Raw genomic sequence first — 23,889 nt, 5'->3', positions numbered from 1 at the left:
AAGCCCTCTAACTTTCCCAAAGACACCAGTTCACCACAGCAAACACTTCTCTTTCCTAGCAAATCCCTTCCAACCAGTACGATTTCCTGCCCACCTCTGTTCCTCTGCCACTGATCCCAACCCCTCCTCTTATTCTTTCCATAATTCCCCTTCTTCTTCATGCATTTGTTTGATTTAAGAAAAAAAGTTGTAAGTCCACCTGACCTGCACCAGACAACTTTCCTAGTGAGAGGCTGCAGCACTTTTTTGTTCCAATTTTACTATCTGTCTGCCACAGGAGTATTAAGGTTTTGTTTCCTGCTCTATCATTTTTTTCCCCAGCTCTGATCTGCACCCTCTGCACAATGCAAATGTAGAGGCAAAACACTCTCATCAGCTTTGGACAGACTTCTTGGCCACTGAAGAACCACAGCAGATGTTTATTGAGCTGTTTACCCAACCGTGGTATCTTTATTTAGATTTCATCTGCCTTTTTTTTTTTTTCTGGAAAAAAAGATGTACACCCCCAAGCAAAAAACACATTTACTATCTCAACTCTAACCTCCATAATCTCAGGAGGCTGGCTTTTGTTATACCTACGATTTCAAGCCGTTCCCATACTGCCCAATTTGAGTTGACTCAGGTGATCGCTTGGCTGATTTACCAAATTGAATAACACTGGCAGCTTCATCTGGAACAAGAGACAAGGAACAAAAAATGTGTATTTTAATATACAGACACACACACTCACATCTTAAATAAACCTATTCACCACTAAGTAACATGGAAAGACTATGGCATGGAAGAGTCCAGAAGCCCAAGCCAAAGACTCATCCTGAAGCTCTACCATACAGCCCTGTACAATATACATTGCTTGATGGCATTTACATTATCAAAAGCTTTGTACAGATGCCATTACGCTGACAAAAAGAATTTTAAGTTTCAGGCTAGCCCAGTGCCCCATCTGAACTGCACGAATACATTTGGGGTTTGTGGTTTGTTTTTTGTTTGGTTTTTTTTACACAAAAGAATGTCCAGAAGATGATCTGTTGTGTCCACCAACGTTATCAACATGCTCACAAACCAAAACATACCCTGGGACACTGCAGCTCTGCTGTACTGTGGGTACTGCTGACACCACAGACTTGAAACCACTGGCATTAGAGCATAAGTCAGTACTATAAAAAAGGTCTTGAATTTAGGATAAACATTACTTTTTCTTCACGGTGTTGAACTGAACACTCATGATTAATTAATGCACTAGTAAGACAAAAACTATTTTTTGCAGCAGATTGCTGGAGTACTGACAGCAGGACAGCTGTGGGTGAAAAGGCAGTACTAGCAAGTACCACAGCAATTAACAGAGTATTTTATTAGCACAGGACAAAATGAAAGGATGTGATGGCTTCGTAGCTGAGAGGGTTTGTCATTTTTAGTTCAAGTCTTTCTATTGTTCAAGGGATAAAGCATTTTAACATCATCCATAGGGCAAAACAATTCCTCTCCCTTCCCCGAAGGGATAGCAATCGTTTCACCATAGAGTTTACCGGGACAAATGAAATGCAATTCCAGAGACAAGGAACACAAAGTGCCTTAACAGGAAGGCTAACAACAATTACAGCCCTCAAATGTGTATACAAGCTGTGAGGGAGCATAGGACATCTCACCCCACCAGCCAGCTATGTGGAGGCTGAGCCCATGGACAAGCTGGATTTAAGCACACAGGAGACTTACCCAAGTCCACCAGTACTGACAGTGAGTTTGTACAGTAAGAGGTTTAGTACTAATACCATTGGTCTAACACAAAAATCACTGACCTGGGTGTAAGAATGCCATTTTCCACTGAAGTGACATTCAGGTTTAAAGCCATAAACTACAAGGCAAAAATACAGAACAACTGTGCAAGCATCACATTGCCTCAATTCAGTATGTTCATAACGGAGGTCCGCAACTATTTCAAAACCAACTTTTGACTGGATGAGAGTACCTCTTCCTTTCCTTCAGCCTACTATAGTATTTTCTAGCCAAACAAAAAAAATTTAGATTATCTTGTATTTGGAGGTGTGGGTAAGGATATTGATGATGATATGATTATTATTACTATTATTACTATTACTGTGTTAGTTTTGAAGCCTGGTCAGAAAAGAAGACAGGGGATATTCTAAGAAGAGAAAGCTACTGGAACCCTTTTGCCATACAAAAAGTTGTATCAACAACTATTTTTAAGAAAACTTTGAGAAGCCTAAAAAGGGAAGAGAGTAATTGTCTGAAGCATTTCCTCTCTCAGAAAAGGTGACCATATGGTTTATCACTCAATGCTGGATGTCCAAAATCAGCCTATAAAGATTCTTCTTTCTGGGCAGAGGGGCAAAGATGATGCCGAGCAAGGGGGACTGCAAGGGAGCATCTCTCTGCTCCAGGCTTGCTGTCTTTGGCAGAAATTTAATCCTTACCTCCTCCCAAGAATTAAGGTACAAATGACTTTTGTCCCAGCATTTTTGAGTTAAGGCTCTGGACGGAGTTTCACTTAAGGCTATTTTAGTCACACTGTCTTCATTTTGTCGTGTCTCAGAGTTACTGGATTTTAAAAAAAACAACAAACCAAACTCACTCCCTGGCAACAAAAAGGGGGGTGATGTGATCTTGCCAAACAGATGAGAGAAAAAACAATCCAATTTGCTCAAGATGGCAGATTGATCTTCTGAGCCCAAGAAAAGGAATCAAGGGCACAGATAAAAAGTTTCCTAATAAGAAACATCAGATGCCTGGGATGAAGAACTGAGGAACAGAGCTGTTTAGTTCCTGACTGCTGGTCCTCCAGGACAGCAACGAAACACCCTCCTGAATGACAGACAGGCTGTTACAGCACACCACCAAGATCCCTGCAGGCAGCTGCCTGCTCCCCTGCTAACAGGTCACCAGTCATACCTCCCCGCTTCCCCACTATGGATCAGAAAGTGGCCACTGAAGTCAGACCCGGCCTCACCCTTTGAGGAGAGTCCTCTCATATTTCCAAATTCTCCAGTTGAGAATACACTAAAGAAGGTCCTGATCTGAGCACAGAAAATTACCCGTCCTGCCTTCTGCATAAACTCATCTGCTATATTTGCATTAGGTAGAGTACTTGAAGTGGACTGGACAGCACCCTCAAAAAATATCCCACAGCCAAAGTATCTAATTTAGTACCTCAGGGAAATCAGCCCAAACCAAGATTACTTCCAGTCAAGCTTTACCTGGGACAGGGGAACAGAGGAGAAGCTCTGATGTCTTTCACCACTGTAACAAACACTGACAGCCAGGCACCTGAGGGAAATGACTGAACACAGCTAGTAACTGACAAATCAGTTTGACACACATTCCTGTGATTTATTTCAAAAATCTGTTAACTTGAGATGAAACGTCAATGTGCTACAAGGTTAAAGAGATATCTTCCCTGAGAAATTCGTAGGTCACTCCCCTGAGAGTGGTCCCGAGTGTCACTGCCTACACACAAACACGCGTATACTCACTTTAAAATAAGTGCTAGAATCCCAGTTACATTTAAACATTATTCCTCACCATTGTGAGCCTTGGATAAACAGTATTTTAAAAATACAAGATCTAATAAAATAACCAATGCATTAGTACTTAGTTAACTGCATCCAGTAAAACAAAAGCACTTTTGAGCTTCCAAACTTCAAAAATATAGTTTAAAGGAGCAAGAACTGATATATTTACTTCAATCCTTGGGAAAGGAATGGAATGACTCCTCTTAAAAACTATTACAAGCCAAATGAAGCAGATGACTGGGATAAGCCAGCATGGATTTACCAAAGGCAAGTCACATATGACTGACCTGGTCACCTTCTACAACAAGGCAGCACTTCCCTGTCCACATGGGGAGAGCAGTGATGTTTAGCTGGGCTTCAGCAAAGCATTGGACACTTTCCCACAGCCTTCTGCTGGACACACTGGCAAGACAGACTGGATGGGTGGTCTGCAAGATGGGTAGGAAACTGGCTCACAGGCCATGCTCAAAGGGTGATTGCCAATGGTTTTTACACTGGCTGACAGCCTGACGCAAGTGGGGTCCCCCAGGGATCAATGCTGTGCCCCATGCTGTTCAACATCTTCATAATGCTGGGATCGAAAGCGCCTCACCAGGTTTGCTGATGGTGGTAAGCGGGACACATCAGAAGAAAGGAGTCACCTCAGACAGAGACCTGGATAGGCTGGTAGAGTGGGCAAGCAGGAACTGTATGACTTCAAGGGAAGGGCAAGGTCCTGCACCTGGGATGAAATTACCAAAGAGTCCAGTACAGGCTGGGATCTGTGTGGTTGGGGAGCAGCTGTGCTGAAAGGGACCTGGGGGTCCTGGTGGGCAACAAGCTGAACATGAGTCAGCAGTGCGCCGCTGTAGCAACGAAGGCAAATGGGATCCTGGGCTGCATCCACAGGGGCATAGAGATGCGTTCATCCCACCCTGCTCAGTGCTTGTCAGGCTGCACCTGTGTCCAGTTCTGGTCTCCTCAATTCCAGAAAGATGCAGACAGACTGGACAGGGTCCAAAGATGATGATCAAAGAGCTGGAGAACCTGCCCTATGAGAAAAGACTGAACGTGCTAGGTCTCTTCCTCCTGGAGAAGAGAGGGCTGAGGGGGAATCTCATCACAGTATTCCAGTACTTAAAGGGCAGCTACAAAAAGTATGAAGGCTCCCTCTTGACAAGAAGCCACATGGAAAAGACGAGGGGCAATGAGTACAAGTTGCACTGCGAGACGTTTCATAACCAATTGCTGGAACAACCTCCCAGGGATGCGGTGGAGTCCCCATCACTGGGGATTTTCAAGATGTGACAGGACAGGGTGCTAAATCATCTCATCTAGGCTCCCCTTCCCAGAAAAGGTTGGACCAGATGAATTTTGAGGTCCCTTCCAACCTGGGCTGTTCTATGATTCTAAAATGTAAGTTAAAGACTTATTTTCTTCAATCCTTTAAGAATACAATTACAGATCACTTCCTAAATTAGGTGTTATACTTTTTCAACCTACAGGTTGATTCACTGAATCATTCAACCTACATTCTGATTCATTAAATTCATCATGGAATCATAGAACGGTTTGGGTTGGAAGGGACCTCAAAGACCATCTAGTTCCACCCCCTGCCATGGGCAGGGACACCCTCCACTAGCCCAGGTTGCCCAAAGCCCCATCCAGCCTGGCCTTGAACACTGCCAGGGAGCCAGGGGCAGCCACAGCTTCTCTGGGCAATCTGTGCCAGGGCTTCACCACCCTTTCTTCCCTATTTCTTCCCAATATCTCATCTAAATCTACCCTCTTAAGCGTAAGGCCATTCCCCCTTGTCAACAGTCCCTCTCCAGCTTTCCTGTAGCCCCTTTAGGGACTGGAACATGCTATAAGGTCTCCCCGGAGCCTTCTCTTCTCCAGGCTGAACAACCCCAACCCTCTCAGCCTGTCTCCATAGCAGAAGTGCTCCAGCCCTCGCAGCATCTCCGTGGCCTCCTCTGGACTCACTCCAACAGCTCCGTGTCCTTGTTGTCCTGGGGACCCCTGAGCTGGACGCTGTACTGCAGGGGGGTCTCACCAGAGCAGAGTAGAGGGGCAGAATCCCGTCCTTCGACCTGCTGGTCATGTTGCTGGGGATGCAGCCCAGGACACAGTTGGCTTTCTGGGCTTTTCTGTGAGCACACATTGCTGGCTCATGTTGAGCTTCTGGTCCTCCAACATCCCCAAGTCCTTCTCCTCAGGGCTGCTCTCAATCCATTCTCCACCCAGCCTGTAGTGCTTGGGATTGCCCTGACCACATGCACGATCGTGCACTTGGCCTTGTTGAACTTCATCCGGTTTGCACAGGTCCACCTCTCCAGCCTGTCAAGGTCCCTCTGGATGGCATCCCTTCCATCCAGCAAGTTGACCGCACAACACAGCTTGATGTCGTCAGCAAACTTGCTGAGGGTGCACTCGATCCCGCTGCCCATGTCGCTGACAAAGATGTTAAAATTCATGCAGCACCTTCAGAGCCCAAGCAGTAGGTAAAATTCTCAAGCCTAAGTATCCTCTGTAGTGATGCCACTGACAACATGGGAAATCCTGATCTAAGATGTGCTGCATGAGATCTACTGTTTGGGTTTGTAATTAGTCCCTTATAAAAAATATCCCTATTTAGTCCCTTATAAAAAAGCCAAACTTTTGGAGCAGTACTATCATCTTAGTATCTCCCTGTGGGACGCAATGCTTTTTTAGAAAAGATCTGTATTGTGGCACCACTGAATCCTCTGATCTTTTGATAACTTATGACTCAACAGAGATGTTTGCAGCTTGAGTACAAACGTGCTCAATGTGCTTTTGATGTTCAGACCACACAATCCAGTGTGATCATTAAGAGAGCCCAAGGCAGCAAGTTCTGAATGCAACTGCAGTAGGAGGCACTTGCCAAACACAACCAGTTTTTAGAAATGCTAATCACTTACACCTTCCACTAATTTTAGTTGAGGAGCTGCCATCCGGCTTGACAATCAGGAGCTATCAGACAGAGCACTCAAATTTGGCCTACTGCTTCACTATACTCTGTTTCCACAGCTTGCCAGACAAATCTAGCAGTGTCCAACACAGAACTCCACCAGTGAGACTGAACAGGCAACAGGACAGAGCGACACAGAGAACATGTTAATGGAACAGTTCACTTAAGCAGTTCAGCTCTTCCCTCTGTGTGGAAGTGCCCAGATACACCTGGGTTCATTTACTCATCCCCTGAGATGATGCCTCATCCAGCCTTCTAAGCTGTCCTTTCAATGTATGGATGTTGATGCTATTTTCAAAACAAGAAGAGAAGGGAGAAAAGTCCAATAAAAGGTCTCCTGCTGACACCTCCTAAAATCAGCTTTCAGAGATCTTCAAGATGCCTTTAAAACTGGTAGTTCCTGCATTATCAGAAATTAAACTCAGATCTCTATGAGCCAGGGAAAGAAACAGGGAGGGGCCCATGTAGAGAGTTACAATAACAGACTCTCCCCAGCCACTTTTGTCTATGTTGACAGGCAAACAGTGCAGCGAATAGAGTTTCTACCTGGCTGCCCTTGGTCAAGTGACTTTCAAATGCATATCAAACTTATAATGACCACCCAGCATTGAAGCCATGAAGATGTGATCACTAGAGCTAGACTTTGCATCAAAACAATATGTCTCAGACTACTGAAAATTAAGAAAGGCTTTTTTGAAAGCACTAAACAAAGTTGCATACCAATTTTACATTCTGAAAAGCAAAGTCCTGGAAAGAGCCAAAGATATCTTCACAGTCTATTTAAAATAAAACTTTAAAAAAAGATTTTCTTTCCGACACAGAACAAACCACACTTCGATGCAAGCATCAAGATAGTCAAAGGACATAAATTATAGGGTATTTGCTGTATAAGATGTATAGGGCTGTGAAATATCACTACAATCCACAGTATCTGCCAATCTCCTTTACAGGGTATCTCAGACTACCGAAGTCAGGACAAAATCCTTCAAGATTTAGCAGAAAGATCAGTCAAAAGAAGCAACTGAATACTTAGCCAATACTTAAATCCCACTTTGTCACAAAATCATCAATACGGGAGCAACAACAGTGTAAAAGCTGCTATTAGACTCTGTGGTATTAGAACAGACATTTTCCACCTTCTACTCTTGATCCAGACACAAATGTAGTTTTCAACACACGCAGGAAAGGTTGTATTTCTCCCTGATCCAAAGGCTTGTGAGAAGGCCACAGTTAAGTCTCTGAACTTGTATTATGGATGGGGCTTAATTGCTGCCTTCAATTCCATTGGTGACCAAAGAGCACTCTCAGAAGACCTGTTTAGCATCCTTAACTGTATTACAGAGAATACACAGAAGGCATCTAGAGTTCAAACTGAATTCCTTCATGCAGGTCACAAATCTGTGTATCAAAGACATTAATGTATTTTCATAAGCGTTAATAAACAGAACTAAATGCCTCATATCACAAGAGGACCTTAAAGCACTGCGGGATCATAACAAAAACATTAGTCAATGCTTATTGACCCATCTCCTACACCTTCTCCAAAACCTTCCAATTTAGCCCATTTCTGCCCAGTAGAGAGCTTCTCACAGGAGGATTTACCATCTTCAAGACATAAAGAAGGTGACGAGAGTCAACAGTGCTAAAGCAAAGCAAGGCTTTTCTCAGACTAGATACAGCACGTATTTACATCAATTCTTACGACACAGCAGAACTGCTACATTCTTCTCATACTCCTAAGATTTTATATTGTCAAGTATTGATCTCAATCACAATGCCAATGATGAAACAATGGCAAAATGCTTTCAAAGCTAAGCTTTCAATTTCTGCCATGGCATACTTTCTTATTAGACCTGAGATACACTACCTGCTTGGCAGCCTCTAATGGGGAAAAGGGTTATGGCCATCAAAGCTTGTGCTTATTTCCTTTTCTGGCTACACTATTCTCCCTCCAGCCCCAAGGCCAACTTTGGTGTGCTGAAAAACCACAGGCCAGGCTGACTCAACTCTATAATGCAGCAAAACAATTTTCTTTTGGCCAGATTAGTTTTCCGCAACTGAAGAGGTGAACAGTTTGATAGAAGATACAGTGCGAAAGAGCCAGTGCAGAGGCAGGTACACGTATCCAGGCATGGAACATGCCCCTTTCAACAGAACCAAGCTGTTAATTCAGCTTAAGCCATGTAATAAAACCTCAGCTTGAAAATGCAGGCATAACTTCCTGTCACTTACTTGAATCCATTCCCATTCCATCATCCAAAAAACACAGCATGAATCCACCTCGTAGGTCTTCCTGTCGTTCTACAAGAGAAGAGTTATTCAGTACTCCCAAAAGCAAAAGAAGTTCCATAAAATGGAATCACTGTTCACGACAGAAGTAACACAATAAACTGGACTTTCACAACCCCAATATGGTTAAGCTGTTAGAAGAAACACCAGATTTTTGTTACAGAACAACTAAGAACTTCTTTTGCACTTATAACTGTATGTAAATATATGCTACTGTACAGGTTTTGGCTGGGATAGAGTTAACTTTCTGTCTAGTAGCTAGTATCATGCTGTGTTTTGCATTTAGTATGAGAATAATGTTGGTAACACACTGATGGTTTTAGTTGTTGCTGGGTGGTTGCAGTGCCTACGCTAAGTCAAGGACTTCTCAGCTTCTCAGGCTCTGCCAGGTGCACAAGAAGCTGGAGAGCACAGCCAGGACATCTGACCCAGGCTGGCAAAGGGATGTTCCCTGCCATAGAACATCATGCTCCGGACAGAACTGGGGAAGCCAGCCGGGAGGTGGGATGGCTGCTCAGAAACAGAGTGGGCATTGGGTTGTTTTTGCAGGTGGTGAGCAACTGGATTTGTGCATCACTTGTCTATATATATTATTATTATTGTTGTTGTTGGTTATTCTCTTCCTTTGATATCCTATTAAATGGTCTTTATCTCAACCCACGAGTTTGTTTTTTTCTTCCATTCTCCTCCCCATCCCACTGGGGGGAGCGAGTGGATGCGTGGTGCTCAGTTACCGGCTGTGGTTAAACAACTGCAAAAGCACAGTATAAAAGCTGGCTTCTTAAGCATCTCATATAAATAAACACTCACTTTACCTGACCTCAGCTGAAGGCTGATCTCAGTGCTTGCCCAAGTTATTTGTACTTTTTGAAAGACAACAGGCACTGGGGCACAGGACAAACAGCAGAATCATAGAATTATTTAGGTTGGCAAAGATCCCTGAGATCATCAAGATCAACCGTTAACCTAACACTGCCAAGTCCAGCCACTAAACCATGTCTTAAGCACCACATCTATACGTCTTTTAAATCCCTCCAGGGATGGTGACTCCACCACTTCCCTGGGCAGCCTGTTCCAGTGATTGACAACCCTTTCAGTGAAGAAACTTTTCCTAACAACCAATCTAAACCTCCTCTGGCACAACTTGAGGCCATTTCCTCTTGTCCTATCGCTTGCTACTTGGGAGACCAACCCCCACCTGGCTACAACCTCCTTTCAGGTAGTTGTAGAGAGTGATAGCGTCTCCCCTCAGCCTCCTTTTCTCCAGGCTAAACAACCCCAGTTCCCTCAGCCACTCCTCAGCAGACTTGTGCTTCAGACCATTCCCCACTTCATTAACCTTCTCTAGACATGCTCCAGCACCTCAATGTCCTTCTGGTAGTGAGGGGCCCAAAACCGAACACAGTAATGGGCATAAACACCCTCACTCTTATTCTACCAGGTTCAACACACATTTTGCAGCCTAAATCCAAGTTAAGAACTGACTTAACTGCTGACGTGCAAGGAAGCAGCAGGAATGACTTACCAGTATAAATGTCTATTCTTGTGGCATCTGCATCTCTACAAAGCAATAAAATCACAATCAGTATTCAAATATCAAATAGAAATGAAGCTAGAACTCATGCACATACAATAATTTCCAGAATGAACTGGCTGCAGAGATCAAAGTCCACAAAGGCCCCACAGTCAGCACTAACAGACAAGTTAAAAGACACATTGTTCTACTTTTTGCCTACTTGAACCCAAACTCTATCACAAGATCACAAGACACTGCTGCCACACGACTAAACCTAGTTACTCTGAATGTCACTGGCTATTTAACAGAAGTCATATTAAGGGCGGAGGGTTGGGAATCAAATAAGCACACGCTTCTGAGCTCCCTCCTGCATGAAACAAATACCTACATTTCTTCTGTCAAGCTGCCTATAAAAAGTTTAATAAAACTCCGTCCAAATACATTCAAGGTTGTCATAGGAAACTGTGTCATTACAAGATCATTTAAGTAAAGCCCTTCATACACCACGCATCCCACTGTATTTGAAAAAGCAGCACATACAGCACTACTGCCCTCTTCTCAAAACCTATTTTCTTCCATGTAGACCCTTGGTTTGCTGATCAGAAGAAATGCTGTTGTAGTGCTGTAATAAACCCCCCACTTCCCAAATACCAAAGCCACTTCGTCTTGTTTCTGTATCTCCAGTCAAGCACAGCTACCTTCTTCCCAGAAGGCCAACTTCTAATTTGCCAGAGGAGGAACCAAGAGGCTGAAGAGAAAGCCAGCCATTAATTTCAAAGACGCCACATTTAACTATGTTGTAGCAAAAGTGAAAACAGCAACAGTGCGCAGACACGCGTGGCTGATTCCCTACACAGCATTTTTCCTACACAGAATCTTCCAGTTTCAGCTCCTTACATTACGAACTGCATTGCGTGACAATTCACGCTTGATAGAAAACTATCTCAAAATATATCCATAATGCCATATCAGAATATTTTGTGAAGCTCCAGAGATAAGCATGCCAGGCTTGCGACACAGCTATAGCCTGGATTCCCAAATGCAAATATGAGAAATGTGGCCTAAACCCTGCAGTTTCCAAGTACCAAGTCATAATTGCTCTAGTGTCATAATTGCTCTAACCATTCTTGCTCTGTTTTTCAACATCCCACTTCTGATTTCATTTTCATCCTACCACCACGTTTGATACTAAGAGTCATGGATTATCTAAGTAGAGTCCCAGCTCTAGTAATTATTATTTTACCAATTTCTTTAAACAATAAGACTTATTTTTTCCTTAAATCTATCTTATGTCTTCTAACCATTTTCCCTCCAATCTGAGTTGTTCCATGATTCATTCAAACTTACCTTTTCAGGAATAATATTATGGGTTTTTAGGGAGTAGATATGGCAGTATAAGAGGACCAAGGAAAATATTCATACTGAACTACAGCAAAGTCTTCTATTTCGTATTTTTTGTACAGTCTACTAGATGTGAAAATTGCTTGAGATCAACAAATAGACAGGCTAATTAAATCTTCACTGAATTTACCTTGGGAATTAGGCAGTCTCAGGTACATACCTGGCATTATCTACAAGTTCAGCAAGGGCACCAAACAAGAACTCATGGGTAGTTCTGCAACAAAACACAGAATCAGCAGGGTTACGCTGACACTTAAAAAGAGAGACCTTTAAATAAGAATTTCAACCACATTTTAAACAAATCCAACTGTAGTCTACAATGCCAACGTCTGCCACTGACAGCAGACTAGAAATGAGCATTTTACTGTCTACTAGACGCTGACACACAGCAGACAGGCTGCCCTGTGGAGAATCTGATTCAACAAACTACTGCTCACCATGGTCTAAAAACATCACACGGTAAACAGAGAAAATTATTGACCTAATGAACCAGCATATGAACCAGTCAAGAGTGCATATGAATACTTAATTATTCACCATGTTGCCAGGTCTGTTCATGGTAACCTAACACTGCCTATATGTAAAACACATACAGATCAGGATTATACATAAGGTCTGTCTCCTCCATGCACATTCACTTTGCAGAAGTTATTTCTGACACGAAGAAGTTTCCAGATCCTGGAAGACTTCCAGCAGCTGCAACTGCTCCTAATCCACAGAAAGACAATCTTCTGCCACCACTGTACCAAACCACCTTCCAAACTCAACGCTAAAATCGTCTAGCTAGGTGCCACTTAAACACAATCTCAAAAGCCATGTTTAGTTTCCAGCCTCTTAACTGCGACCTTTTATAAGCAGCACCCGTTTGAAAGCCATCAGTTACGTGCCTTAACCTTGAAAGAAGATACATGGTGAGAAAACCTTAAAGAGCTAATAAAATCATTACAATACATTGTCTGCCAGCATTAATGTAATATCTCCACTGAACACCCAACTTGGTGACCTATCTTCAAAATCTAACAATTATTTCAAATGTAGATGAGCCACATCGACTCAAATATTAACAGCAGCTACAAGATCTGGAGAAACAGTTGCTGAAATTCATTGCTCCTCTAGGATGCTCGATGAAGAGGCTTAGTCCTCACAAACTCTTTATCTACATGTTTCAGTTTGCATGACACCTCTTCACATACAATCTGCTTTCACTACTACACAAAAAGGCCAACAGGTGACCAAACAGAAAGTGATACCTATTCATATTTCAGCTGTTAAAGAACAAATACATAGGTACTTCCCACACATAAAATATATAACTGTCCGTGATGCTAATAAACACAAAATGAACTTTCATATCCATCAATGTCGTGAGCCCTAACCCATCAACACAGCTCCAATCAGAGGTAAAACACATCAGCTTTCAAAGCCATCACTAGAACCACAAGAATGGTTCCATCTCTGCAAACTCCCACTTGTCCACGCAGAGGTAAGAGACAGAAGGGAACAGCGTTTGGAAGACTATATTCCAAATCAGAGAGCTTCCACAGAAGCTCAAACCTGATATTCTTTCCTCCGAGCAGGATTTCTTATGCACAGATTTCAAGCGCTCCCTCGAGTTTACAAGCACCTATTCAGCTCCACAAATCAACATCCCAGAAGTTTATTTGGAAGTAACTCATGTCAGGAAAACCCCATAAGCAAATGGATACTTTAGCACGAGTAACTATGCTTTGTGTGAAGCTTTTACTCTACAATTTAAAGAGTAAGGAAAAGAGGCAAACAAGATACAAACAGGGATTTCCAAAGAAAGATACTGGAACAAAGTAGCTGAAGACATAGCTGTAGAAGATAAGAGGAGAGGCAAGAGGAAACATGATTTCCACATTGCCTGACACCATACTCAACTTGAACATCTACCAAAACTGGAACCTCTTGTGCTGACACAGACAAAGTGAAACGCTGCTACAAGCAAGTGAAATCCACTCCACCTATTTGTCACTAACAAAAACTTATATACACTATAAATATCTTCTATTCAGTATATTAATCTCAACACTTAGACTTATCTTGTCAATATCTAATTAAAGTGCTTTGGCCCGATTCAATCAACTCAGCTTTAACAAAAACCATGGTCTTGTCTTACAGTCAAAAGTGCCTGAAATACTTAACATCCACAATTATCAAGTGGTGACAATTTTCTCCCACCTCCCCCCAAAAATTGGGATTATTTTACTTGTAATGTAAGTTTAAAAAACTTGAAGCAAGCTGCTGGCAAAATGGAGTCTATCAGAGCTTCCACATAACCTGGAAACACTTGAGCGTGATCTAGATGGGCATCATCAGAAGCAACAGTAACCTCCATCAGAGCACTTGAAATACAACTATTACTGATCATAGAACTGATGAAATGGAAGGGGGAGCAGCGTTATCAAAATCTGCAGTCTCAGCAACAACTTAGCTTAGTGGAAATAGACCGGCTTTGACTTTCCTACAACTTCCGACTTTCATTCAAGACAGCTCTACACAGGAGTGCAGGCTTGATAAGGAACAGAACATGAAAGTCCAATGCTGCCAATTTATTGAAATTTGGGTTACAAAAGGTGAAGTCAGACGACTCTGTAGAACACGACCAATTTCAAACACCTCTACAAACAACTGTTCTGAGTAACATTCCAAAGGAAAAAAAGCTTATTTTGTGATCGGTTCTTAGAGTATCACCCCTGTTTGAACCCAGCTGGACTCCTGATTCTGCATAGTCAGGCAAGTACATAATTACTAATGAAAGACATAAGACTATTTTTGTTCTGAAGGAGGCCACATCTGGAAAAACGTTTGACATCTGCATCAGGAAGAAGACCTACCCTCAGTACTGCACTCCGTTTCAGGCCAGAACAGAAAACATGCACAAGAAGAAATGAGAAAATTTGGGGGTGGGGAGATGCTGTTGGTCTGTTATTACTAGTATTCCTCAAGTCATTTTGAAGTCTATTTGAGTGACCTTCTTCCACTCCAACTGTATTCAACAGCACAATTGTAGGAAAAAAACCTCAAGTCCAACCACAAGCTAAACCCTACCTACTGCTAGAAGACAATTTCAGCTCTTCAACTTTTAACAAACTCCTTCAGTTTTGCATTAAAAATATTCAAAATATGCAAAAACAAGTTGGTTGGGGTCAGGTGTGTTTTTGTGATCACCTCAATGAATGGCTTTGGAAGTATCTTAAAAGTAGCAGTATTGAATTTTTAAGGAAAACCAATGTGAAGGCAAGCAGGTGGCTCTGGGAAGTCATAAAAACAACGTACAAGTAATTTTCACATGCTTACGCACAGTGATTTTCATTCTAGGATCTAAAAGAACTTTCACGTGGAATCACAGGATGGTTTGGCTTGGAAAGGACCTTTAAAGGCCATCTAGTCCAACCTCCTGCAATAAGCTGGGACATCTTCAACTAGATCAGGTTGCTCAGAGCCCCATCCAGCCTCACCTCGAACGTTTCCAAGGATGGGGCATCTACCACCTCTCTGGGCAGCTTGTGCCAGTGCCTCACCATTCCCAGCATAAAAAAAAGTTCTTTCTTATATCTAGTCTGAATCTGTTCGCTTTTAGTTTAAAACTATTACCCCCATCCTATCACCACAGGACCTAATAAAATGCCTGACCCCACTCAACTCTTCATCAGGAAAAGCACTTGGAAAACTTGGAAAAGCACAGTGGTGTTTTTATTAAAAAAACATGGCAACTGAAGTGATTCAGGTACATGCTGTGCAATTTGCCATCAGACATAGAAACATTAAGCAGCTATTGAAAAGATCTACTGCAAGTCCTCAGGTTCAGGGATCAAACAAACTGGCTTCTGTAAAGCACTTTAGATCAAGTAATCTGCATTAGGCATACTAAAACTTTTCCTAAAGAAAGGCTTAAAAAAAAAAAAAAAAAAAGAAAAAACCTCATGGTTTCCTTCTCCACTTCAACAGCTAGATGGCTGATTTTTAACTGCAATTACTTCTACCTCCACTGCTATGAGAACATCTGTAGTACTGAAATGAAATTAGTCTGAGATGGTACGGTTTTCCTCAGCAAGAGAGAATAGTCCAAAAGACAAGAGTCTCCATTATCAAGAGCCATATGCTGTTCTTGGGTTGGTTTCAGCCTGGTTTTTTTCCCTCATTTTTTTTCTTGGGGGAGCAAGGGAGGTATTATTTGTCATAGGTTGCTTTTTGGTTTGTTTTGTGGTTTGAGTTTTTTGGTTGTTTTGGGTTTTTTCTTCTTTTCTTCTAAAAATGACTTCTACTGTCACCATTCCCCTTCTTAGGGAAACACCTGGCTTATGCACTAATCCCCATAATCCCAAAAAGGCTCTTCACTCGCGATGGATGAAAAGCCCCGGCTTTGGCTTATTCATACACCAGCTCCTCCTAACAATTTTGTAATGCAGTTATGTACTGCAGACATGTAGCACACTGCAAGTAGACCAGCAGCATAAGCGGAACAGAAAGTATGGTGGCAACATGAAGTAGCATTACTGCTTAATACTTCAGGGTAGCAACAACACATCAGCCTTTTCTGCAGCACAGACATTATGAAGATGGTCATAGTTCTGGTGTTCTGCAGGCAAACAGCAGCTGCTGACAGAGCTCTGCCATATGGCCTTCTAATCCATAAAAATATTTGTTTTCTGCAGCTGGACAGGAGAATTTCACAAATCAGTGACAGTACCAGGAATGTGACTCAGTATTGTCCATTGTCTTCAGGCAGCAGACTGTTCACTCCACATGCAACTGCTACCAGCCAAGCAAGAGATAAGAGATAAGGACATGGACCCAAGGGTGACAACGGGGCTGGTACTTTCTCTTCCTGTGTAAAACCCATTACTTTCCTGATCCAAAGAAATGGATCATAGTACCCTTAAGATGTTAGTGAGACTTGTCTTAGCTGCTCTTGCAGATGTTATCTTGCATTACCAACAAAACCAGTCAGATCTACTTCAAAATCAAGTCGCCCATATTTCCGTGCATTAGAAGTCTTTAGACTGCTGCAGACCACTGTGGTTCTTCAACTCTAAGCTTGCCTTCACACATTGAAAAGGAAAAGCAAGAAAATAAGCCTTCATTTCTTCTTCTATTGATGGTAACCGTAACAATGAACTCTTCCACAAAATGTTAGAAGACAATCTTATGCCGGTGATCAGCTGACCAAAATGAAGAAATGCCAAATGTGGTTCACATTGTTCTTCCAGGGCAGTTTGGCCAGAACAAGCTCTTTCTTTAAACTCTTCTGTATGTGGCACTACAAGGCTTATGTGTAACAGGCAGATCTCACACGGGTGCTTAACCCTGCTAAGCACCATTTCCTGGCGGCGCTTCCCATTTTCTAAACATGCACTCAGAAGTAACACACATTAAAGAACTTCGTCTCTTCTCAGATTTTATTTTGCATCAGTGACATGCAAAAGCCAGAGCAGCTTCAAAAAGCTGATCAAAAGAAGAATGTCATATTCCTGCTTGAAAAATACCCGCACAAAATATTTGGGTACAAATGAAACGAGATGCAGTGGGAGGATGACAGCCAGCACACACACTTCTCCAGAGAGGAGTGGCCGTGTCCTGGTTTTCAGCTCAGATAGTTAATCTTCACAAGAAGCTGGGAGAGGACAGAGACAGGACAGCTAGCCCAAACTAGCCAAATGGATATTCCATACCATATGACGTCATGCTCAGTATATAAGGGGGAAAGCCAGCCGTGGAGGAGGGGATGCTGCTCAGGGAAAGGCTGGGCATCAGGTTCCAGGTAATAAGAAATCATATACTCTTTTATCAGTATCATTGTTTTTATTTCCCTATTCCTTTGCTGTCCCAGTAATCTGTCCTTATCTCAACCCACGAGTTTTACCCTTTTTCTTCCGATTCTCCTCCCCATCCCACCGAGGGGGGAAGGGGTGAGCACGGTGCTCAGCTGCCGGGCCGAGCTGAACCACAACCGGCCGTAAGGGTACGGCTGACCTAGAGGCTGTGCCTGCCTCCTCTCGGGACCCCCCGGGAGGCCTGCCCTCTCCACGCACCATTATTCGCTACAAATCAGGGGCCCACCCACAGCACTGCGACACCCTGCCCGCGTGTGCCCGGCGGCTGACGCCGGGAGCAGCCCACGAGGCACCCAGGACGTGCGGGCCAGCGGCGCTGGGGCTGGCGGGGGGGCGGGGGGCAGCTCTGCCCCGCCAAGCCGGCGCGGCCTCTGCCGAGCACACCCATACTCACCTGCCGCCCCCAGCGCCGCCGGCCGGGGGCGGGGGGAAGTGGGGTGTGGGGCGCGGCCTCTGCTGCGGGTACACAGGGGGCCGCCAGCCGCGGCACCGCCCCGCCGCAGCCCTGCCCGGCGGCCCGCCGCTGCGCGGCCCGGTACTCACGAGTTCGTGTGCAGGTACTCGAAGGTGAGCTGGGCCCGGTTCAGGCTGCTGTAATTGGCTAAGGCCATGGCGGCGGCCGGGCCCAGGCCGCGCTCCGCGTGCGCCGGCGGCCCCACGCGCCTCGAGGCCTCCCCGCCCGCCACCGGTCACTGGCCCCGCCGGGAGGCCGGAGCCACGCGGGGAGCCCCTCCCCCTCCCCGGGACGTTGGCGCCGGCCGCTGCCGCCAGACGCCCCACCCGCCCACCGGGGCCCCTTTGTCTCCGCTGCGATTGCGATCGCGCCCCACCGCCGCCCGCAGCCGCCCCCGCCCGGCGGGGCGGGGCCGAACCGCTCACCGCCCATTGGGCGGGCCACGGCACGTGACAGGAACGCCGTGGTGCGGGCTGCTGCGGCTTCTCTGCGGCCGCGTGACTGGCGCGCTCGGCGGGCGAGAGGCGGGTGGGAGCGGGTGAGTGCGGCGCGCGCAGGCACTGCGCGAACCACGCCGCAATGCGCGGAGGCCCCGCGACCGCCCACGAGACACCCCCCCCCCTTCCCGCGCTTCCGCCCCAGCTGGAGGCCGCGGGCTCGGCGCCATGGCGGCAGCCGCCGCCGCCTCCCCAAGGGCGGGTGGGAGGGAGCGCAGGGCCGCGCCGGGCCGGGCCGGGCCGCGCCGGGGAGGCCGCCCGGTAGCGGGATCAGCGTCCAGCCCGCCGGAACGGTGGGGCCCGACCGCCGCAGGGGCCGGGGCGGGGGAGGGAGGGAGGGGGGCGGTGCGCACCGGCGCCTGGCCCTGTGCCACACGGCCTGGCGCCTCTCAGATGGGGGAGGTGGCTACGGCGAGCGGGGCTCAGTGGGCCCAGCTGACGGTAAATCTCGGGCGCCGGGGTGGAGCGGGAGAAGTTACCTCCCTGTCTCCCGGAGTTGCGGTGGCAGCGGCTCCACCGGAGGGACGTGGCCGGATGGAGGGACCCCGCCGCTGAAATCGTCCGGAGACCATCGGCCTCTGCCTGCGAGAGAGCGTGGATGCCAACGGCTGCCTGGTCCCGGCCACTGGCAGCGCATACAGGCAGTGAAGGCTCTGGGAAGTCATTAAGGACAAGCGGCTCGTACTTACTAAAATATATTAATAGAGAGGGTGTACAAAACCATATATATCCTTGCTTCAGTCCTATGCCTTTGATTCATCTTGAAATCGGAAGGGATTGAGCAAAATGGAGCTGTCCTCCTTGTATCCTGCGCACACCTTGTTCCCCTCTAAACCACAGGCTGAACCCAGGAATCCTGAAGGCCAGAAATACTTTGTTGAATACTTCAGTTGCCCAGTGGAAAAACATACCAGACTCTTCTGAAATGGACTTTAAAACAGGATGGCTGCATCTCCTGTGTCTCGGATAATAGGAATCTGAACTAAAGATCCAAACTCTGAAGGAATTTAGTCTATGCTGAAACTGATGTAGTATATCTGAGCTATGCAGTGACAAATTTAATTATCTATTAATCATGATTGGTGAATGGCTAAAATCCAAGCTTCATATTTGAGTTGCTAGGCTTCCGTTTTGTTTGCAGTACCTTCTGGTCTGCGTGTTTGTGTGAAATGGGTCCCCAGTGGTATGCAAGGCAGAGCTGACGAGTCTGCAGCTTTGACCTGAGAACTTCACTTACCAACACAGCATTTAGTTCTGTTCATCCTCAGTTCAACCTATTCAGGTCTAAAGATTCCTTCCACTCAGCAAGTTGTGTCATTCCTGCTGATGGGGATTGCTCTGTGCATACATGTGTAGTCATCAGAAAGTCACTGCGTATGTGTGTGCAGTGACTCTTTTAGGCCTTGTCTCTGAGAAGCTAGGCACAGCAGAACATCAAAGCTGCATGAAGTAATTAGAAAATTGCTGGCAACAACTGTGTTAAGGTGTCATTAAGTTTATGACAAGTTTATGACAATGTATCTACTTGAGTCTTTAAGATTGCAGCATCATCTATTGTGCTCAGCTTTTATTTCATCATATTGCAGTCAGTATCAGAAGCAGATGCTCAAAAGCAATACAAATCTCATCAGTGTAAGGGCAAAGTAACTACCTGGTTACGTGTTCCTAAGCAACATGAACCTGAACTCATGCATCTCGTCAACCTTGCCCTCTTTTGTACTCTGGGTATCCTCTTTTCCGAACAGGAACTTTGAATCTTGCCTTCAGGGAGGAACCAATGTTCCTTTCCTGACATTGGAGAGGTTGACACCATCAACAGAGCACTGCAGTGCCCTGGAACAGAGCAGTTAGATACCTTCCTGCTGCTCCTGTGGGATCTGACCTGCTCCTAGGGCTGGCTGGACGGGTACCAGTCCTTTCCACCTGGCCCCTGGCAGAAGACCAGAACATTGCAGTTCCACTTTATATGGCCAGTTCCCGGCATGAAATTACTCTTTTCCATCCCACCATTTGGTGGTGTTGAATTCCACTGACGAAAGTGAAATGGAAATTCAATTCTTGCACTTTCCATAGCTGTTCTGAAGTAGGTTTCAGATGTGTTTCTGATTTCCGCTCTTTGGTCTCTGTTGCCCAAGTCTTGAAAGGATTGTATCATTGCTCACTGGCCCTCTGAGCTGCCAGACATTATCCCAAGGAGTAATGAAATGAATTTACCTTTTGCAAAACAGCATTTGGATCACATCACAGCTCTACCTTGGCCACAGTGGAGCTGTTCTTTGGTGGGAACCTGTTGTCAGTGGATGGAGAGATGATACGCTCTTTTTGCCCGTGTGCTGCTGCTGCTGCAAACTGATGAGTTCCTCATTTGCTTTTGAGATGGAAGTCTTCCCACTGCAAATTCACATTTATCCTCTTTTGGGAAAACTGTTTTATCTTGGAAACTCTCTCTCCATACTTTAAGTAGTTCTAGATCTTTCTGTTACACTGATTATGACAGGCAGCTTCCCTTTTTTTTTCCATTTGCTACCAGCACCATTTCCCTGAGGTGCTGTCCAGCACCAGGGTCTCTGCAGCCATCTTACATGAATAGGCAGAACAAGTCTGGCTTCTTAAGTGTCACAGGCAATACCCTCTCACCCTTGAGGGGCTTTTGCAAAGGGCTCAAAGCAGCAGTTTGGTGCACATAACTTTACTGATAAATGACCTGTGGATCAGTGGTTTGTCCAGCCCTGTACATGTGGAGCTTGAGGCAAACTGTACTGCTCTTCTTTAACTCGTGTCTTGAGTTTCTTACTCTGAAATATTCTCCAAATCCCATTGTAAAACTAGTCGTTTGATTCTACACTGGTCAAATTTTGTGTTTCTGTGTTGGGGAGTGAGTTCCCATGCAGTCCTGAACAGTGTTCGCTGGATCCTTAGTCTGACATCATAGTATTTTACTAAGCCTCTTTTCACTGGAGTCTGGGCCATAGCCTGAGGTCGTTGAACAGTTTATTTATGTGGCCCTTGTTCTGAAAATTGGAGATAACTGCTTCTAACACCTGTGTGGGCCTTGAATCAACAATTATTCTTTGTATCCCATAATTTTCAAGAAACTAGACTTCCAAGCCAATACTTAATGGGTGAGTCGCCATTGTGCTAAGTACTATCTTCTGTACCAGACAAGTGCCATGAGTGTAGCAAAGTGTCTTTTCCTCATTCCTATGAGGTTTCCTGAGTTAACTGTTAGTGGCTTTATTCTGTGTTTATGCACACAGAAATTTGAACCTTTGCATTGTATAAATGAGGTTTTCACTCTCATCACTGCAGGCAGTGGAAAATAAATCTGAGAACATCACCCATCACACGGGTCCTTCCTTTTCTTTCTTTTTTCTGGAAGGAAAAGATATCATCCAACACTGTCTCTGGATAGAAGGTCCTCTGTATACGTTGTGGCAGTCTGTGCTGGATTTTTTACTGACCACTTTCAAGATACTTCTCTTAAGAAGTTTGGGCGCAGTTACAGGCCCCAGTAACCTAAGTGGTATGGATCTGTTTGCCATTGCCCTGAATTTATAGAAGGAATTTCAAAGCACCTTCCCTTAATGGGCTGTGAAATCATCGTGTTGGCTCGCAGCTTTTTGGTTCATTCCTTCGTGTTGTGCCACATGCCGGCTCTGCTGCGTGATTTGCTCTGATTATCTCCCTGCACAGAATGCAAACTTCCTGCCATGAAATACACTACTCCTTCAAAACAGCATAAGGTATTCTTCTCTAAATGGAGCATACCTGTCTCACTCACAGAGAAGAGCTGCATTATTCATCAAAACATTCTGCCTTGGGCATGAGTTGAATCTCGGGGTCGACTCAATACAAGAATACAATCCATGAAGTCAAGAATTTAGGAAAAGGAAGTGTTTTCCCCATGGCTTTTCCTAGTAAGGAGTTCTGCCTTATGTGACCTGGGGTAGACCTGTTTCTTGTGTTCATAGTCACATCTGTCCAGCCTCTCCATCATTCGTGTCAAGTAGCAGAGCAATTTACTGACTAAATGCGAGGAAGTCATGAAGTGAGACCTCTCTTCATGGAAGTATCTTTTTCTCCTATGTTGGGAGACCTAAATCCTGCCTTTGCTATCTCTGGAACAGTCATTTGAGGAACAGTCAATGAGTCAAACCTTACAAGACATGCAGACCAAGATGTTCAAATGTGAGTAACTAAACATGTATGAGAGGCACTGGTCTAAAAATTCAGAGGCGTTTTTCATAGTGCCATGTGTCAGTGTCTTGCTTCTTTGTCTCCAGGGAAAGTCACAGCATGGATATAAATTAATTATTTCGATCTCGGTACCATTCTCAGTGAGACACTGGCTGTCAGAAGTGGCTTTGTAAATGAGTTTGCAGGAGAATGGAAAGGGTAGGAATAGATGAGAGCAGGGAGGCATCTTGAAGTGAGAACCGGGAAATTGTCAGCAGAATGGTGGACGGTGAGAATCTTCCACTACCAGTCAGGCTCCCTCTGTCCTGAGTCCAGCTTTGATTAACAAACTAAGCAAAGAATGGAATTAACAGACATGAAAAAAATGTAAAATGTCAGTACAGCATTACTTCACCATCTCATGCCTAAGACAGAAAATACTGTGTCTTTGTGAGAATGATGTGCAGAAGAGCCCACGAGAAGCTAGTAGAAGAGGAGTGATGGTGGCGTCTTAAAAAGAATTTAGCTGACAAACTTGGAAGAGTTACAAATGGCATGAACTGATCATTTGTGAGAGATTTACAGTTTGGCGTAGGTTGGATGGTTTTCCACGGGGATGCTGAAAAAGACCCAAGCCTGGAGGCTTCCTTCTTCCTAAGCTGTGACTGCGTGATATTTTTAGCAGCCTCTACCAGTGTGAGAAGGCGTGCAGGCTTCTTAACAAGATGACTAATTAGCAGATTTTTTTTTTCATGAGTAAACAGTTTTCCCTGTCTCATTTGAAATGAGTGGACTATGTTACCCATGGGTTTTTGTTCAGTTCAGAGTGTCTTTTTAAACCAGCCTGACGGATGTGCCTAACATGGGCAGCTCAAGTCATTCCAGTTTCCCAAACTTGCAAGCAACCGAAAACATCATCTTGTGAAAAGTTTATGGAGATCTCATGTGTGGGTGCCTCTTAGAAGTGGCATCCAAGTAGATTGAGCTGTCATATAAATGAAGAGATGAACAGCTGCATGGCCACATCTGGTACAGAACACCCTTGGGGAGTGCTAGAGAGGGAATGAGGCTTTACAGGTTCTTCCCATTAAAACATCTCTCAGTGATGACTGAGAATAGATAACTGCTCCTCTAGTGTGTGCTGTGAATGCTACCAAGAGTTAAACGTCATCTCCAAAGGGTTTCATCTCCCCTACCTTT

At 44.9% G+C, this 23,889-nt stretch overlaps 1 protein-coding gene across 4 annotated transcripts in view; it reads right to left on the bottom strand.

Annotated features, from left to right (window-relative positions):
- The window catches only part of MORC2 (MORC family CW-type zinc finger 2), a 61,617-nt gene extending 43,298 nt beyond the window's left edge, over nucleotides 1–18,319 (bottom strand). Inside the window, exons 1-5 of one of the 4 annotated variants that reach the window (XM_075769189.1) lie at nucleotides 18,106–18,319; nucleotides 11,865–11,918; nucleotides 10,313–10,347; nucleotides 8,731–8,799; nucleotides 580–670 (exon numbers count right to left, since the gene is read on the bottom strand). In XM_075769189.1, coding sequence (XP_075625304.1) covers nucleotides 580–670; nucleotides 8,731–8,799; nucleotides 10,313–10,347; nucleotides 11,865–11,918; nucleotides 18,106–18,173 — 317 coding nt within the window. In that variant the 5' untranslated portion in view covers nucleotides 18,174–18,319. Of the gene's footprint in view, nucleotides 1–575; nucleotides 671–8,730; nucleotides 8,800–10,312; nucleotides 10,348–11,864; nucleotides 11,919–18,105 lie in introns of those variants that run through there. The other 3 variants (XM_075769188.1, XM_075769190.1, XM_075769192.1) reach the window with 3 other exon arrangements.
- Between the last annotated feature and the right edge of the window lie 5,570 nt (nucleotides 18,320–23,889).

The sequence above is a fragment of the Balearica regulorum genome, chromosome 17, assembly GCF_011004875.1.
Source record: "Balearica regulorum gibbericeps isolate bBalReg1 chromosome 17, bBalReg1.pri, whole genome shotgun sequence".
NCBI lineage: Eukaryota > Metazoa > Chordata > Aves > Gruiformes > Gruidae > Balearica > Balearica regulorum.
This window is presented reverse-complemented; position numbering and strand designations above follow the sequence as displayed.